A 17,514-nucleotide genomic window follows, 5' to 3' on the forward strand; every position below is an offset into this window, starting at 1 on the left:
TCAGGCAGATGGTGGAGCTGAAGACAGTTGAATGGTGAAATCTACAGTCTGTCAGGGAGGATGGGTCGAGTTTGGGAGAAGGGTATATGATGGCAGCAATGAGACGAGATGGTGCAACAGGGATGGAGGGTGGCCCGGGGGTTGGGGTCTTGTCCAGAATGTCACAAAAACGTCATAGTATCGTATGTGGTCCAGAATAACCTGAAATGGCACAAAATGGGACAATTTAGGATGTCATCTGAAACAGCAGAAAAAGTCACAGTATGGCATGTTTTTGAAAATGTCATCGTATCTAACATAAACAAAATTAGAATCTACATCAAATTTGACAATAAAGCAAACAAGCTTTTTCCCAAATTTTCAAATTTTTTCTGTAAAAGTTACCTTCAAAATCCGATGTCATTCTCCCTCCGTTACAGGGTTTTTTTCGGGGGAGTTGGAGGGTGTGAGGGTCTAAGGGCAGAGGGCTATCGTATGCTGTAAAGCCCTCTGAGGCAAACTGTGTTTTGTGACAATGGGCTTTATAAATAAAATTGAAATTGAAGGAAATGGGCCGTTCTACAAAAACTGTTTTATTGATTTATTAACAACTGTACATCTCTTTTCAGTGCTGACAGCATTTGCTACATACTTTGGTGTGATCCAGAGGGACCGGGCGCATTTCGGCCCTTTAAATTTTCTTGTGGGAAATGCTGACAGGATCAGGAGCACAGTGTACAAACCAGGATTATTCTCTGTTGTCTTAACATGGGAGACACTGGATATACTAAAATGTGTTTATATTTTTGAAGTGCCATCCCCTCTGTCCTCAGGAGCATTTACACGTCTCTGCCAACCAAATATGTTCCAGAAATACTGTTTAGATACAAAGAGCAGAGGGATTCCAATAGCGCAGATTGAACCGTTAGTCTGTAGCCAAGACGTCGATGATGCGACTCGACATCCGTGTTACGTCACATTAGCAAAAAGCACATTGTCGTCCAGTTTGTGCCTGCTGCAGTGCTTCTGCTGCCAATTGAGGTCCAAGGGTCAGACTAAACATTAAACGTCCCCCATCTCCCAAAATCTAACAAGGTAAAACAAACAGGGAGAAAGATAGCACAGACTGAGAAGAACACTTTAAAAAGGGATTTTTTATATATATGAATGAAATTTACATCCATCTGTTTCTGAATCATAATGTCCCGCTCTGTCCCACTGTGGTCCAAACCAGCCGAGGCTCTGCCAGAGTCAGAGGACTCCACGTTTTCTCCGTCCGGTAAGAGCACTGTGACAAAAGGCCATTTTAAAAATCTCCTCCAAACGTCCTACTTACAAGTTTCATGCTCCTCTGGTTTATTTCTGAAAAGATCAGCGCGCAGAATGTGCTTTAAGAAAATCAAACTGTTAAAAAGTCCTAATCTATGTTCTGCTCTCCCACTCAAATATCATGGCATCAGACAGAGTGGGTCCAAAAAAAAAAAAAAAATCCTCACAAGTACACCCAGGACATGAAAATATATATATTTTTATATATAAAATGTCTTTTATTTAATCCGATATGTACACTTTTCACAAGACGTCTGGGGGAACGAGGTTATCAGAAATGAAGCGCCGCTTCATCCGGTCACGCCCAAAAATTCTCAAGGGAAAAAAAAAAATCTGAAATCACAAAAAAAAAAGTGTAACCCAAAAAAAATAAACCCTCCAAAACAAAAAGGACAGAAAAAATAGTTCCAGCGCAAGAATCCTTCAGACAACAGCTCCATAGATATCCAACAAGTAAGATCCAAATGTGTCGTTTGTCTCTGTTGTAGTCCACAGACGGTCAGTCGGGAAAGTAAAAGTCATCTCGTCGAAGTGCTGAAGCAGAGCAGGAGCCTCCTTCCTCTCTAGTAGATGACCTCGTAGACGGTGGCCTTCTTGTCACCGGATCCTGTCACGATGTATTTGTCATCTGCTGAGATGTCGCAGCTCAGGACGGAGGACGACTCCTTCGACTGTGGAGGTGAGAAAGTAACTCGTTCGATTAGCTTTCTTTAATTCTGCGTAGTTATTGTTGAATTAGGATAAAGCAACACATTTTTACAAACAGTTAATTTTAGTGGCTGAAACTACAGAATGTTTGACATTTTTTATATTTTATATTTAAACAATTAATAGATCATTGAAATAGTTAAAATTTCAATAGTTAATAGTTAATAATTTATTTATCTTACTGTTAAGAATATTGTAGCATAGCATGTTAAAAAATGTTTTCATAAAACATCATAGTATATAAAAAAAAGTCATACTATAAGTCTAAAAAAAAAATCAGAAAGCGTTACAGTAAAATATGTTGAAAAATTTGTCATAGTAAAGTATGTTGTAAAAAAAACTTCAGTATGTCCAAAAATATTTCTAGTGTTTATGTGTTACCTTTTTAATGTAACTGTGCGTTTGTATTTTTTGTAGTTACCTGGAATATGCTGGCACCGTACGGAGTCCTCCACGCGTTCAGCAGGTTGTCCTTCCCTGTGCTGACAAACCATTTACCTGCAAACACACAACAGACGTCTTGAGAATATAATCTGAAGGTTTGTGTGTGTGTGTGTGTGTGTGTGTGTGTGTGTGTGTGTGTGTGCTCACAGTCATGTTTGTCTTTCCTAGTGTTAGAATAGAGATTCACATTCTGCCTCCGGTCACAACAACATATGAGTCAGTAATAACCTCATCAATGGACATAAAAGCCTGATTGGATAAAAACCATTACACTAACAATCATAAAATGCACATAATGAAGAAGACTCACACTATTTCCACTCTGATAATTATTTAAATCACCCTCTGATTAATTACCCAACTGACTAGTTGGCTAATGATTTAATTAGTGGCAGCAAGAGCTCTGAAGCAGTGAGCGACATTTGAATTAACCAGTTCTGCAGTAGCAGTGATATGAGGCGCTGCTGTGGGGGGTCTCGTGAGGAGAAATGAATACTGACACTTCTGAGGGGGGGAAAAAGCGAGGCGATAGTGAAACCTCATTTGTCTAAGCCTTAAACTTGACACCAGCTGGTCTGCCCAGCAGGCACAATGATCTGCACCGAAAAAGCAATGACAAATTTAATGAGCATATTTATAAAAATAACAGCTTCCTTGTTAATGCAGGAAGCTTCGAGCCTTTGCTGTGTGCAGCTTAGACTGAACAGAACGACGAGAGCAAACGTTCGTCTGACATTTCAAACAATATAAACAGCGCTCATTAGGAGCTCAGAGAAAAATGTTCGAGAGCAAAAATAATCTATTTCAATCACACCCTAACATTGACTAAGCAACACTCGATGGATGTTTGAAGCATTTCAACATCGACAGAAACTGTTGCTTCCTCTTTGTTGTTACACAGAAGTGCTCATCATCTGATCATCTCGACTCCAGACTCAAGGTTTTTAACAGACTGCCCGTCAAACTGATTATGTAAAGACGAGCATTAAGCAGTCCCTCCAGGATGTTGGGATCGCAAAAATTAATGCAAATTCAGCCAATTCCAATGAATTCTGAATAACCTTGCATTTTTTATAAAGCGACAAAATCTCTTTTCAGTGTACAGCTGTGTGCAGCGCATTGATTCACTCAACCTTTTCCCGTGTCGTTTTGAGCAGAGCTGAAGGCGAATATGAAGGTCATGTCCTCCTACAGCTCTGCTCAACAGAGCTAATTTATTTTGCTTTCTTGTGCCAAAATATGGCAACAACACCCCAGTAAAACTCCAAGATCCCCGGTCGTGATGTCTTTGAAATAATATAAACACCAATTTTAGACTGACTGACCAAAAGTGCCTCCATCTTTTACACTAAAAATAACACCTTTGAGTTTTGGTTTCTGTGCTGTTGAATAGCTAAATGTTTGAGTGTTTCCCCACAGGTCTTTGTTGAGGAGCCTGTTACTTACCACAGTAGGCGAACTTGAGTGAGAGGACACAGCTTTCGTGCAGATGCAGCTGGTACTTATCAGGCTTGGTGTGGTGAAGCACCTCCACATTGCTGCTCTCCATGCCCACAGCCAGCCATTCTCCAGTGGGACAGTAACCGAGCGAAAAGATCTGCAACAAGCAGAGAAAAACAGATGTCGTCAGCAAAGATCGTCAACAGTATTTTCGAAAAAGGATCGCCTAAAAGACACACTGAATACATTCTTCTGCATGGCTTCTCTTTACCTGTGAGGTAAAGTCGTGTTGCTGGAGCTGCCGTCCCTCCCTCAGATCCCAGGAGCGGACCGTGTTGTCGAGCCCTCCGGTCCACAGTTTGGTGCCGTCGTGGGAGATGTCGATACAGCTGGCTCCATCTGTGTGGCCCTGGAACTGCCTGGAAACAGCACAAGACACAAAACACCAAGTCAGGAACAGACTAACAATGGACATTAGCTCTCAAATTGTGTAAATTGAAATTGCAAATATAAAATACGCCTTATGGAAATATGTCACTTTTGAAACAACATTCCATTTATCGCGAAAACATTTTTACGCTAGCATGAGGTGCTATTTCAGGGGATTTGAAGAGGACATATTTTGCAAAACTGCTATGGAAACATGGGAGCTTTTATAGTTCACATGATGCTATGGCTATGTGCTTGTCAGTAGAACTGGCTCCCTCAGGCGTGTTGCAGCAGGTGCTACAGGAGTTGTTTTTACATTGCGTGACTCCTCAAAAGTTGAGCGGATCATCTTGAAATTTTGAATCCAGGATTCCTCTGTGAAATTGTGGACCTTTACCTCCCAGAAACCCCTCTTATGTGGCTTCTCCCAAATATAAGGCTTTCCTTTCCATTATCACTTGCATATCACGCCTACGTCGCCTTCAAGTGGAAATAATGACAGCTAGTGCGGTCTGCAATAGAAATAAAGCTGCTAATGTTTTAAACATGTGTCGCCATCTCCAGAGAAGTCGCATTACATCAATCAAAGGAAACAGTGACATCTCGAAATTGTGTTTTATCGCCATTTTGAAAATATAGCTTAAGTTTTGTGCAAATCTAATGGAAATCTGCCTAATGAGACATCTTCAGCTGTTTTGTTTTTTTTTTCTCAAACACAAAAAGAATTCCTGTAGCATCCAAAGTGAGTGAATAGAGTCTTTCAGTTTGCTTTATTGGTGAAAATACGAAGTACTGACCTAACGAGAGTCTGGTTGTGGAGGTCCCACACGGCGATGTTTCCATCTGAGCAGCAGGAGAAGCAGACCTTGGCGTCGGGGCTGATGGCCAGTGCGTAGCACGCCGGAGCAGAGGAAGTGAGCTCGGCCTTTATGCGGGGCGTCTGTGAGGCCAGGTCCCAGATGGTCAACGTACTGGCCTCGCCACCCACTATTAGGGTGCGGCCGTCAGGCAGCAGCTTGCAGGAGCGGATGTAATTGTCCCGGTTCTGGAACAGAAACAAGTATCGTCACGATCCTGATGATTCGTTGAATCTGTAAATTTATCAACATGTTTTTGTTGTGAAAAGATGTATGAGTGTATCTACGCCAAGATCACCTCTACTTAAACTCCAGCTGAGCTTTTCTTTGACAGGTGAAGTTTTTACACCGTTGCTGTCTCGTTCTCTTGTGTTAAAGTGAAAATGAGGATGTCAGCTTTAACAAGAGATACAGGGAGAGAGCAGAGCTGCAGCTGGCCAGGCTCCAAGAGAGCAGGAAGACAGATCAATAGGACTGTGGAAGCTCTTGGTCGAATTAAAACAGCACCCCGATAGCTTTATAAGACCCAATTGCACTCTGGACGCACCTTAAGGGCGTTGGAGGCCATATGAGTTGAACGGCATGAAGCCGCAGTATCAAAATGAGGAATGGGAGGCAGTTGGGAGGAAGTAATGAGCTGGGTAATGGCAGACAGGGTTGGCCAATCAGAACATCATTACTCAGCAGGCTTTTTTTCTCACCAAGGATTATTTCAGCACAGCAGAGAGACACTTTGCTGAATTATTCACATCTCTGTCTGTTGGGATCTGGGAGAAAGCTACAGAGGGATGTGAAGTCAAGCTACATTTGATGCTCAAGAAACTCTTAATGAAGGAGGCCGATTGCAGAGACCTCATGAAACATGACTGCGTTATGTCTCTGTGCTGCTCGGACACCTTGTTAGCACTCCGAAACATCCACAGAGATAACAACACACGTCTGAAACTCTAAAACAGAAGTCAGCGGCTGGTTACCAGGCAGTCGAGTTGGGACACTGGGCTCTTGCTGCCTGGTTGGCTGATGTCCCAAATCTTGACACAGCCCTTGCCGCCGGTGTAGACATGACGTGTTGGGTTGCTGATGGTGACAGCGCACACCACCTCCCCGTGGCTCAGTGTGTTGATCTGGCGAGCGTGGCGTGGGATGCCTGGGCCGATCAGTGCGTCAGGAGGGAAGGGCACAGGCTGCATCTGACCATCTGCACTCACGTGAAAAGAATAAGCTCTGCGGAGGACAGATGAAGGGGAAACACGGTCAGGCTGAGCTGAAATATCAGAGTTCATTAAGGAAAGAAGCAATGAGCAACTTCGCAAGAAATGTCCCACTAATTGCAAAAAAAATAGGAAAAGGTGACAAGAAAATGACCTGAAATTTCCGGACCTCTTAAATGTCGTGGTAATTTGGGGTCATTTCTTGTTAAGTTGCTCATTGCCTTCTTCTCGGGTTTCAAAGGGTTAGGCTCAAAAATAAAAAAGTGAAACCCAGAAAACAAAATGTTTTAGTCTTTGTGTTGCAAATCGTGTCTTCTATTTGGAGCAAGGATGTTAGATTATGTCACGTGTCCATGGGATAAGCACCTTGTACAACAGTAAAGCCATCTGTGCTAAACACAGGGTGTTGTATAAAGTTACATGGATTAAGCAGTGCTTCGAGGAAGATAATCTGCATCAATGGTTTTCAGGTTTGGTGTTAAATAAAACATCAAACAAAAAAATATTAACAAAATCCTGAATCCCATGTCTTCCCTCTTTTAAGATTGAAAGATTGATTTGAGACATTTTCATACTAATTAAGGCCTTATTTTCATATTAATGAATCCAATGCCTTGTATACTGATAAGAAAATAAGAAAATCCCAAACTGCTGATACTCACGGTTTTCCTCCAGAAATGGATGTGAGGCTGGCCGGCAGGCCCGGAGCTCTCATGTGAGGATGAGGGTCAAACCCCGCCTGCATGAAGAGGAGCCAAGAGTTAACAAACAACCAGTAACCTGCAAAGATGAATTAGACTAAGCTAATATTCAAATTAAAAACTATGCCTAGCTTTATCTGCTAACGCCCGGAGGAACTCTCGCACCATCGTTTCCAGGCAAATCCCTTGAAAGGCGCAGACTCAGCTTCGTTGCATACAGAGAAGCTTTACACAAGGCTACGACATCCCACTTGCTAATGCTAATGAAAGCCTGGGAGATTTTCAAACATGGAGATGCATTTTGGGGGCGAGCCTTTTTTTTAGAGCCTTTAGAATGCTAACTAACTAAGATCAAAGTAAAGGAGCCTGGCCGTCTTTGTACTTTCTCATTATGTACACACAACAAGCTGCAGCCAGCCGAGCAGAAATATTCATGAGTTAATGAGTTATGGAAATACAGGATGAATGCTTAAGTTTCTCAAAGTCATTTTGCAAACAGATTCTACAACCTACAGCCGCAGAAGATAATTCACACGGAGCCGGTGAAGGCTTGTTGAGTCAAACTGGTGGAATATATGAATGAATAAATGTGAAGAAGAGGAGCTTCCTCCTTCAATGGATTCATAGATTTTAAATAGAACTTACAATCGGTGAGCGTCCATAAGCGGCGGCAGCTGCAGCACTCATCTGTGGCGAAATGAGACCCGGGTAGACGCCTGGGCTCGTCAGTGATCCGTTCATTTCGTGATGACCCATCATAGCAAACGGGGAGGCGTAGGAACCCGCGATGGACAGAGGTGTACGCAGAGCTGGGGCGGCTGGAGAAGAGAAAAAAACATTTTAATTGATTTCTAGAGACTCAGAGACAATAATTTACAGCTGGAAACACTAAAATTTGTTTCATAACAACAAGTTAGGGGTTCCAACTAACAATTATTTCCATTTTATTCTATTCAGTGACAACCGGACAACTCAATCTGCTGAGGAAAATCCTGTGATGACTGAAAGCTCCAGAACAGCTACCAATGGACCTTTTGGTGAGATTGTTTTGTAAACTTTTGTTTCCGAGGTCAAGAAAAACTTCCAAATATCAAGATTATTTTACCTTCAATGAATCTGGGGTTTATTTTATTGATTAACTGTCTCTTGTATTAATTGTATTGACTAATTACTGATAAAACTTCAGGAATAATATTACAGTTACCCCAAAAACAAATGACTTAATACAACTTTTCTTTTGTTTTTATCCCCTTCTGATCTGAAATCCAACAATCAATAACAGCCCGGATTCATTTTCGTAATCACACGTGCACGTCACCAAGCACCAAGCTGGTGTGGAAGGTGAAAACGCTATATTTCAGCAGCTGTAAAATATTTCCATTACTTTGATTTTGTTGGGAGGAAAGATGACCCCTTTGTCATGTAGGGTTGTAGGAGAATTACTATAACAAATTACTTTTGTCAGGGAGTAATAGTTAAAATAATATTACTTTTTAAAAGTGTAATGAGTAATAAGTTACATTTTTTGCGTAACAATCCCAACACTGATTAAGTCTATTAAATGTCACAAGATAGTGAAAAATGGCCATTACAATTTCCTAAAGCCCAATTTAAAGTCCTGTAAGAAAATAAAAGCATGTTATGCATCTTTGGAGAAACCTGATTCAATTTTAAGTACATTTTCAAGGAAAAATAGAAAATATCAAAAAGCTTATTGTCAGAGTCAATGAATGGCTTCAGTTATAAATGCAGTGACGTACCTAGTGCCTCCATGCCGGGGGGTTTGCCCATCGTCAGAGGCCGTAGTCCTGGAGTGGTGCTGGTTCCTGGTGTTGGTGCCTCGTTCCTGGGTGTTGGTGTGTTTGACTTCAGGCTCGGTGTAGACGACTTGTCGTTCTAAAAACAGAAATACTCTTTAAACCTCCGGGTGAAGCCTTCCTTTGTATTCACTTACTGAAAGTTCACTTACTCTCACTCTCAGCCACACACACGAATGTGAAACACACTGGAAAAAACCCCAAGTGAGTCAAAAATACCCCCATGAGCAGCGAAATCCAGAGTGACAATCTGAGTGGACGGCTCAAGGTAATCCAATCTAACACTGACACTTCATTACAGCCACAGCATGTGTGTGTGTGTGTGTGTGTGTAGGGGGCATAAACCTTTGCTTAGAATTTAAGCTTGTTAAAAGCGGCTAGACAAGCAAGATGGTGGCCCAAACACTCCTCTCATAATTAATCCATCTCTGTCTTCCTCTGCACACGGAGTTAGAGGAGTGGACGGTGGCTTTAGCCTGGTGACATACACTCACAGAAAACCCCAGGAATGAGTCCCAAAAACACAGAAATGAGTTAGCAGTTCAGCACCTCCAGTTCCCTCATCTGAAAGTCACTGGGTCTTTTGAATGGGTTTTTGGGAAGCCTGAAGGTCTGTGGTTAACAGACTGAGACTTTCATGTTTTGTTCTTTTCGTTCTTCTGCAGAATCCAAAGGAAAAATCCCATTGGCTTTTTGACAAGAGAACCAGGGCAAAGCTAACTTCCATGTCGGCCTACAGAAAAATGTCATTCCTGAGGCACTCTACAAGGTGTGGAGAGGTGCTGGGTGTCATAGAGAGCCTCAGGGCTGATGTTTTTCTGGAGGCCAACCCGAAAGCTAACGTCACCCTGGTTTCCTCGTCAAAAATCCACTGGATTTTGGATCACTGCAGAAAATAAGTTCTGTGGTAAACAAACATTTATGGTAATGTTCAGCAAGATATCCTTCACAAATAAACACCACTTACAGGATTTCTGAAGCCTAAATGCAATCACCAGAAGTAAAAAGTTAGACTAAAACGAACTACACCATGGTTGCATTGCCACCACAACAAGGCTGCAACGCCATGTTTGGCATGATGATGTTCTGTAGTCTCCTTCAGCCACTTGTTAGAGGCCGCCTATTTTCAAAACACATAAAAGTTTGTGAGTAGGGTATTTCCTGGCATATTTTATATCATCCAACAAAATGTAAAAGTCTCTTCAGCCCCCCCCACAAAAAAAAAAAAAACATCGACTTTGAGACGTGGGAACCAGAGGTGCTGAAATGTTAACGGATTTCCAGGTTTTAGGACTCATTACTGGGGTTCATGATAGGAGGTGGAGGGTAGTGATGTGGACTATAAATCTATCCTAATCCTCTGTGCAACGTTTTTTGTAAAACCGATGCTGGAGGATTGTTTTAGCCTGGTTAGTGAGAGAAAATGAAGGAGAAGATGAGACGAGGCAAGAAAAAGCTGGAGACAGCAGTTCCCTCTCTGCTGTGTCTCTGGGTTATTTACAGCCTCGGGCCGAGGAAGAAATGACCATTTATTGGGTAAGCCATAAAGGAGATTGAGAGGAGTGAGCCACAGGGTTTGATTTCCTGAGAGTGCATCTCTGCCCCTTCAAGCCCCTCGTAGCAGCCGACTGCTAAGCCTCCTGCGTATTAGTCCTCCACACAGACACCCACTTCACTTGACAAATGCCCTTTAGTCTATCAGCCCCCCTCTGCTGTGACCGCCTTATATCATTCTCTCTCTCAGCGCATCCCCTCACACTCACATGGGCGTGGTCCTTTGCTTTGGAGGACGGCGTGCTGCCCGAGGAGGCGACGGAGGCGGGGCTGTTGGGGGCAGCGTCCTTCTTCAGGACTCGTGATTTATCCAGGCCGTTTTCCGGAGGAGAGTGAGCGGGGCTGACTCGAGGGGTGGCTGGATCCTGCACAGTTAAACGAGACAGACAGAGAGCGAGACTGAGCAAACAGACCGGAGGAAAGCCACTGGCATGTACATGTAGGTCAAACAAACTGGGGCCTCATGTGCAAACACAGATAAATATACTCATGCGTGCTGGTTCTCCCCCTCACTCACACTCACACTCACACACACACACACACACACACACACACTTTTCATTCACCTGTAACTCCCTTTTCTCTTTGTATTCTTTGTGTTACTTTCTGCATGAATGGCAAAGGAAATACAGCCAGTGAGCACACACTCACGGCACACACAACCAATATTATGACAGACTTTTTGGCAGCGCTGTGAAAAATGTCGAGACTTCTACAGACAAATGACAAAAGAGTACTGTGTTTGGTTTCTGTGTTCTTAGTTTCTGAGGAATGTGGCGGAGCAGCTCCGTTCAAACGCAGTCTTACCTCATTGGAAACATCCACCACCAGGTCATCACTTTTGTCTCCGTCACTGTCCTGAAACGAAAGAGCGGCAGGCGTCAGGTTACTGGGAGACCACTGACAGCACAGTCAGCACAAACCAGTGCAGTCCAGTTTTGTTGGCGACTAGATCAACATGACAGACCTGATAAATAGACTTTGTAACCTGTTTTTAGCATTTGTTGCATTTGGTATTTGCTTACCAAACTGTGCATACACGTAAAATCAGACTGGGTAATGATTTTCCCATAATTACAATTTCTTGAAGGTTTCCAGGAAAGAACTGGTTCAAGGTAAGCTGGGACACAGTTCTGAGACTGTGATTTTAGTCAGCAGTTGATATTCAGAGTATTTTGCTCTGTTCAACACTTATGTTCACAATGAAACAAAATAGTTGCATTTTGTTTTACAATAACCATTTGGGCAAAATGTTTCCAACTAACACCCCTGAATTGATGTTTTACTTTTCATCAAGTTTGGTTACTGTAAAATTAGGCTCAAATTATTTTTTACAAAAGTCTTAAATCTAACCACATTCATCTGTAGGAACCCTCTTTATTCTTTATTTATGGTGAATTGTAAACTTAGTTGTTTACAAACTGCAAATGTTTGCATGTTCAGCTGATGTGTTGTGCACTGAGTAAAAGACTCAAGGATACACTAGTTTAGTCTTTAATTGGAATTAATTAATTGAATGAGAATCAACTGAATAAAGACAAATTACCGACTCTTCTCGAGGACACTCTCCAGGAAATCATTGGGAATTCACAGACCCATTAAAAACATAACCAAAACTGTGGTAGTTATACGATAAAATAATATTAAAATGGTAAGCACTGAGACGATCAGAGTTTAACATGAGCAGAAACAAACTCAGGACCCCACTGCCAGCTAAAGTAGGAAAGCTGTAAACTCATTAATGTAAGCCAATAAACACTCACATATCGGCTCATGCTGTCTTTGTCGTCCACTTTGCGTTTCTTGGAGTCGAGGCTGTAATCTGAAGAGCCGCGGTGCTTCTCACTCGCTGCGCGCAGGCTGTCTGATGGCGACACCGAGTTATTCTGCCAACAACAACAACAAGCAGCCAGAACACATCAGTTCCCTCTGAGTGTGATAAACCTGTGACACTATATAACCTCAAAAACTGTCAATAATCCCCTAATATACTGAAGTGGATGAAGATACTGTAAGAGCCACCTAATCACATATTTGTGATTAATCACTTGATATAAACTTTATTGTTGGTATATAAGATATATAGGTCTGTATAATTTGAATGGTGTTTAGACATAGACTAAGCTACAGTTATTTTTATAACAGCATCAGTCATTATGTTATTTCTGTCAGAACTCAGGCTAAGTTATGTACCACAGGTGCAGTGCCGTAAGTTGGTTTAGCATGACTAAAGAGGATCGAATGACGTCCTGCGAAAAGGTAACGAGAAGTCTGCGTAGGTGTGGATCGATTTAAGTTTTTGACCATCCTTTATCGAATTATGTGAGATAGTTCATCAAGTTGGTAGTGGACCAGACGAGATGTAGTTATGGAAGGACTTTGCCTGCTGTATTTTCCCGCATTCCAAAATAAATCTCGTAAAAGTTATTTCCTGCCATATGTGAGTATTTGGATTTTTCAATAGAGCTAGAACACGAGTCAAAACCGAGACACCTTGCAAACTAAGTGGCCTAGAAAACGGACTATAGATATGGTATAGACGTGGTTCTGATGAGCTATGTGTTGCAGATTTGCACCTTCAGCAAATATAATTTGAGGAAATGAGTTCTGGCTGTATTGTAATCTTCATCTTGCTTCATCTGAATCATCTTGACTTGAGTAACAAACTGCTTGCAAATACATATTTGGTGCAAGATGTAAGTGATTTAAAAGAGTCAGCACTGCACTGCCAGTGTATGCCCTTTAGTCAAAGGACTGTTTTGGGGCTGAAATGCAGCGAGCGACAAACCCTCAGAAACCAAAAAGGCCAAAAACAACCAAATGGTATGTTTAAGTCCAGGCATGGCTCTGGAGCCGTTTCCCTTTTGTCAGAGCAGTGACAATATTGACTGTAAAGCTGAAACACACAATACTCCTGGACTGATTTGGGATAGAAGGTGCAGAAGAGGATTCTGGGACAGCTTAGCCCCACTGCTGCCAAGGCAGTGGAGCAAGGAGGAAGCAGACGAGGCGGCTGAGCAAACCCACAAAAACGCCTCTGTAAGACAAAAGCATGATCTCGCAAGCAAGGTGATGCGTAGGACAGACTGAGGAGAGAAATGTGAGGCGGGAGCAGACACACTCGCGTGCGCGCACACACACACACACATCCTAATCCTCTTGCAGACCCTCGCAGTGACCTGGTCAGAGACACGCTTGAAGCAACATTAACAATTCAAACCAAACACAGCAACATTCCTGACTGTCTGTCTGTGGGCTCTTTTACACTGCCTGGTCAAGGTGGGAATATCCCGCTGTTATGCTGCCTGCCGTTCTGGTACGATCTTGGGATGGGGGAACAGAGTTGTCCCACCTTTAACCCTTTGAAACCTGGTTATTTTTTCTTGTGCAGCACCCAGATGCCTTTCACAAGTATCTTTGGTCCCTGAGCAAGCTGATTTGCCATCTTTTGAAAACACAGAGAAACTAATTTTTTTTCTTTATTTTTTTAGTAACTTTCTAAACTTATGCGGCGACACGAAAATTAGGATCACTTTTAGGATTTTTGAAGCTTAAATGCAGTCACCAGAAGTTAAAAGTCACCACAAGGCTGCAAAGTGGTGTTTGACACAGCGTGATGACAATCTGTAGTGCAATTTAGCCACTTGTTAGCAACCGCCTTTTTTAAGACACATAAAAGCTTCAAAGTTCACAAGTGGGGTATTTACTGATGTATTTTTATGTCGTAGAATAAAATGTGAGAGTCTCTTTAGCTTGTGTTAACCACAGACCTTATTTCAGACAGAGCAAAAAACTCACTGACTCCGAGACGAGGGAACCGGAGATGCTGAATTGCTAACTCATTTCCAGGTTTTTGGACTCATTACTGGGGCACTCTATAGCGTGATCTCTGTGTAAAAAGGGCATGTGATATGCAAGAAACATGTGAAGAAAAAACAAAATCTCTAACTGTTTAACTGTAAAAGCCATGTTAATGACTGATGAAGAGTTACTGAGTGTGTGTGCATGTGTGTGCTGTGGCAGGTCAGTGACTAAACAGCAGAAAATAACAGCAAAGTTCATGAAAATCAACCAGAATAAAAAAGAGGAAGGAAAGAAAGAGGCCATTGAAGGAACCTGGACAAGAGTGCAATGTGAAGACACAAAGGGGGTGTTGCCAGCAGAGAAAAGAGCCATGAAAGAGGCAGAGTGAGAAAATAAGAAGAAAAAAAGAGGAAGAAAGACAAGAGAGCAAAACAGGAAAGGAACTTGGCAAGCTATGAGAGCGTAGCAGTATGGCAATGAGTTCTCCCCACTAGTGGGAATGCTCGGACAGGCTGGCACTTTCTCAGAAGCTGCAAACGGGGTTTTTGTAGTCTGGGCACTGGTGTGGCGGGGTGGCACTGCCAAACTGGCCGACAGGCAGGCAGGGAGGGAGGGAGGGGTGAAGGCGTGCAATCCCTGAGGCCGGCTGAGACTGTCAGGCAGCTCAACAAATCCCCACCTTCATCAGAAACAGACAGATTCGGAGAAAGAGGGAAAAGGAAGACATCTGTCTGCAAAGAGGGGCAGCAGAGGACGGTAACAGCTTGATTGAAGGGGCGACTTAAAAAAAACAGACCTCTAGAGCCGAGGAGAATGGAGTTTGACGATAAAAAACACGGCTGTTGAGCAGTTAAAATAGAACTTCACCACTTTTCAACATTACCATCATCTACTCAAGTTTGCTTTTTTGTGACAAAAAAAACAACATATTTTTATAGTGTTCTCTGCGTCTCTGTGAGTTGCTTTAAAATCTGCTGTACTTGGGCCAGATGGTAATGTCAGTGGTACTCGGATGAAACTACAAGTTATTTCGGCTTGTATTTCTAGTCTCTACCTCTGAGTGTCCAGGGGATGTGCTTTCGATGTAACCAAAAAAAAAACTTCCCTCTTGTCTGACATGGCAAACCAGCTGCATGTACGGTGGTGAAAGAGGATTTGATTTCTTACAGTCTTCTGGCCGACTCAGTTACACATCAGAGAGAGCCCGTGTGTGCGTTACTATTGCTCCTTGCTTGTGCAGAGGTGTGCGGGAGACAACGGTTGACCAAACTACAGTATGGCCAGCTGTTGTCACTTTATTTGGCTTCCACCTCTGATATGACCGGGTGCCGCTGCTTGCTGTTAGCTGAGAGACGGTGGGGAAATACAGCGTGTGGAGCTTTTCAAATTTCTCTGGTTTTGAGCCAACTGTGGCCAATTTTTGAGGCAACTGTAGCTGTTTTTTTTAACAAACTGTGGCTGTTTTTTTAGTCTATGCAGCAGCCTGGATCAAAGCGTAGTGTGACAGGCAAGAGCACTCACTCTGCTACAAAATCTGGTGACCAAAACTCCCCAGAAGCACATTGCACAGCACACAGACTAACAAAAATCAAAACGACGGCTCTACTTGATGCAATCTCGGTCAACAGAGAGGTCTCACACTGATGATTCGCATCTCCGACTCAAGGGGCAGCCCTCGTATAAAGGGCTGTGCAAGAGTTCTCTGTCAGTGCAGCACACACTGAGGAAGTTATTGCTTTAGCTGACTGCGTTTAACATCTACACTGATTGAATATCCACTCAGAGCATGGCAAATTTATCCTTTAATGGCACACACTTTCTGCCAGTTCCACATCCCTCCTTCCCATTCAAAATATGGAAATTTGCTCAGCTACTGTTGTGGAAAAGAAAGCCACACAGAGAGTTTTCGGCGTGAAGATGCCGCCCGACAGACAGAAATCTCCTACAGCCTGTCTGTGTATCTGAGCCCGTGACCTTTAAAGGATTGCTTAGACTCAATAACCCCACAGTCGCCTCCAACTCTGATATCAGATGACCTGAGACAACAGGACAGGAAGACTCTCCGTGTGTGTGTGTGCAGTGGAAAGGAGAGAGGAGGGGGAGGGTGGCACGGAGATCAGGTAAGGCTCTACTGGCAGCCGCTTGTCACCATATGAGACGGGAGAAGAGTTTGGGTTCCCTTCAGACATGAGTGGGCCCATTCAGGATGACCAGTCAATGGGAACTCAATCTGTCCGAGGAGATCCAACAGAGCGTTTCGCTCCAGCTAACTGAGAGCTTTAAGCCAGTCCAATAAACAAGGACTTTAACATGAGAAGGGGGAGAGATAGGGAGAGACACATGGGGAGAGGAGAAGAAGTGATGGAAAGAAGTACATGAGTGATATAGGAAGAGAAGAGTGCAGAAAGTATAAACAGAAAAATGCAAAACAGAAAGAAGAAAGGTGGATTAATGGAGTTAACTACTGGATGCATGCAACAGTGAATCCTCCAAAAGTAGTGAGGGAAGAAGAGAAGGAGAGTCAAAGTCGCTTTTAATTGTGCTGAAATTAAAGGAGGTAGCTGACTGCTAATCCTCGCCCCGTGATTGGAGTCATTTTCCACCTGGATTAGATGGCACTGGCTTATTTGGCCAGACTTCATTATTTGATTTCAGCCACCCGCTCCCCTGAGTACAAAAATGTGTGTGTTCTTACAAAGAGAGCACGAATTTCTATTGAACAGCGGGCTTAAGTCTACGTAAAGCACACCTAATCACCAAACACAGCGAGCCAGAGACCGGCAAAGTCAGAGAGAGACACACAGGAGACGGAGAGTCAACGTACCGTGCTCGACTCGCGTTCTTTCAGAGGATTGGCCAGGGGCGAGTGAAAAGATGAGGGGCCAGGAGAGAGAGAAGCAAAACACGAGTTATTATGGGTGTCACAACAACAACACTTCAATCAGACAACAGTTACACAATTATTACACAGCTGAGGGATTACTCACGTCTGCAGCTCTACATACTTAATTTTGGCAACACTTACTAATAAGCCACTTTTTATAAAAATTGTAACTAACAGCTTTATTAATGTTTGATCAATCATTTACTGACGCTTTATGGCTGGTGTTTATTAGTTCATCAATCAGGTTTGACCTCTGACCTCCTTGAAAAGAGCTGTGACCCTTTATCAGGGTTCTCATATTTTCAAGATAAATATTTTTAAAAGGTTTCTATGACTTTTCCCTCGCCTGTAATCGTA

General features: G+C 42.9%; 1 protein-coding gene and 1 long non-coding RNA gene across 8 annotated transcripts in view; one reads left to right on the forward strand and one right to left on the reverse strand.

Moving 5' to 3' along the window:
- Positions 1 to 551: 551 nt before the first annotated feature.
- Positions 552 to 17,514, reverse strand: part of tle3b (TLE family member 3, transcriptional corepressor b) — a 44,953-nt gene continuing 27,990 nt past the window's right edge. For 4 of the 7 annotated variants that reach the window (XM_088075256.1, XM_088075271.1, XM_088075264.1 and 1 more), the window contains 13 exons: positions 17,098 to 17,155; positions 12,233 to 12,355; positions 11,277 to 11,327; positions 10,679 to 10,834; positions 8,859 to 8,994; positions 7,744 to 7,916; positions 7,060 to 7,136; positions 6,161 to 6,410; positions 5,127 to 5,374; positions 4,172 to 4,319; positions 3,907 to 4,057; positions 2,438 to 2,514; positions 552 to 1,979 (listed from right to left, as the gene is read on the reverse strand). In XM_088075256.1, the coding sequence (XP_087931382.1) occupies positions 1,872 to 1,979; positions 2,438 to 2,514; positions 3,907 to 4,057; positions 4,172 to 4,319; positions 5,127 to 5,374; positions 6,161 to 6,410; positions 7,060 to 7,136; positions 7,744 to 7,916; positions 8,859 to 8,994; positions 10,679 to 10,834; positions 11,277 to 11,327; positions 12,233 to 12,355; positions 17,098 to 17,155 (1,756 nt within the window). In that variant the 3' untranslated portion in view covers positions 552 to 1,871. The remainder of the gene's footprint in view (positions 1,980 to 2,437; positions 2,515 to 3,906; positions 4,058 to 4,171; positions 4,320 to 5,126; positions 5,375 to 6,160; positions 6,411 to 7,059; positions 7,137 to 7,743; positions 7,917 to 8,858; positions 8,995 to 10,678; positions 10,835 to 11,276; positions 11,328 to 12,232; positions 12,356 to 17,097; positions 17,156 to 17,514) is intronic. The other 3 variants (XM_042491646.2, XM_042491638.2, XM_042491604.2) reach the window with 1 other exon arrangement.
- LOC148190363 (uncharacterized) lies at positions 2,433 to 10,295 on the forward strand. The gene is made up of 3 exons (XR_015776145.1): positions 2,433 to 2,555; positions 8,056 to 8,135; positions 9,080 to 10,295. It is a non-coding gene; the product is annotated as an uncharacterized LOC148190363 (long non-coding RNA).

This window comes from Plectropomus leopardus, chromosome 1 (genome assembly GCF_026936395.1).
Source record: "Plectropomus leopardus strain MGB_pleo_1.0 chromosome 1, ASM2693639v1, whole genome shotgun sequence".
In the NCBI taxonomy this organism is placed as follows: Eukaryota; Metazoa; Chordata; class Actinopteri; order Perciformes; family Serranidae; genus Plectropomus; species Plectropomus leopardus.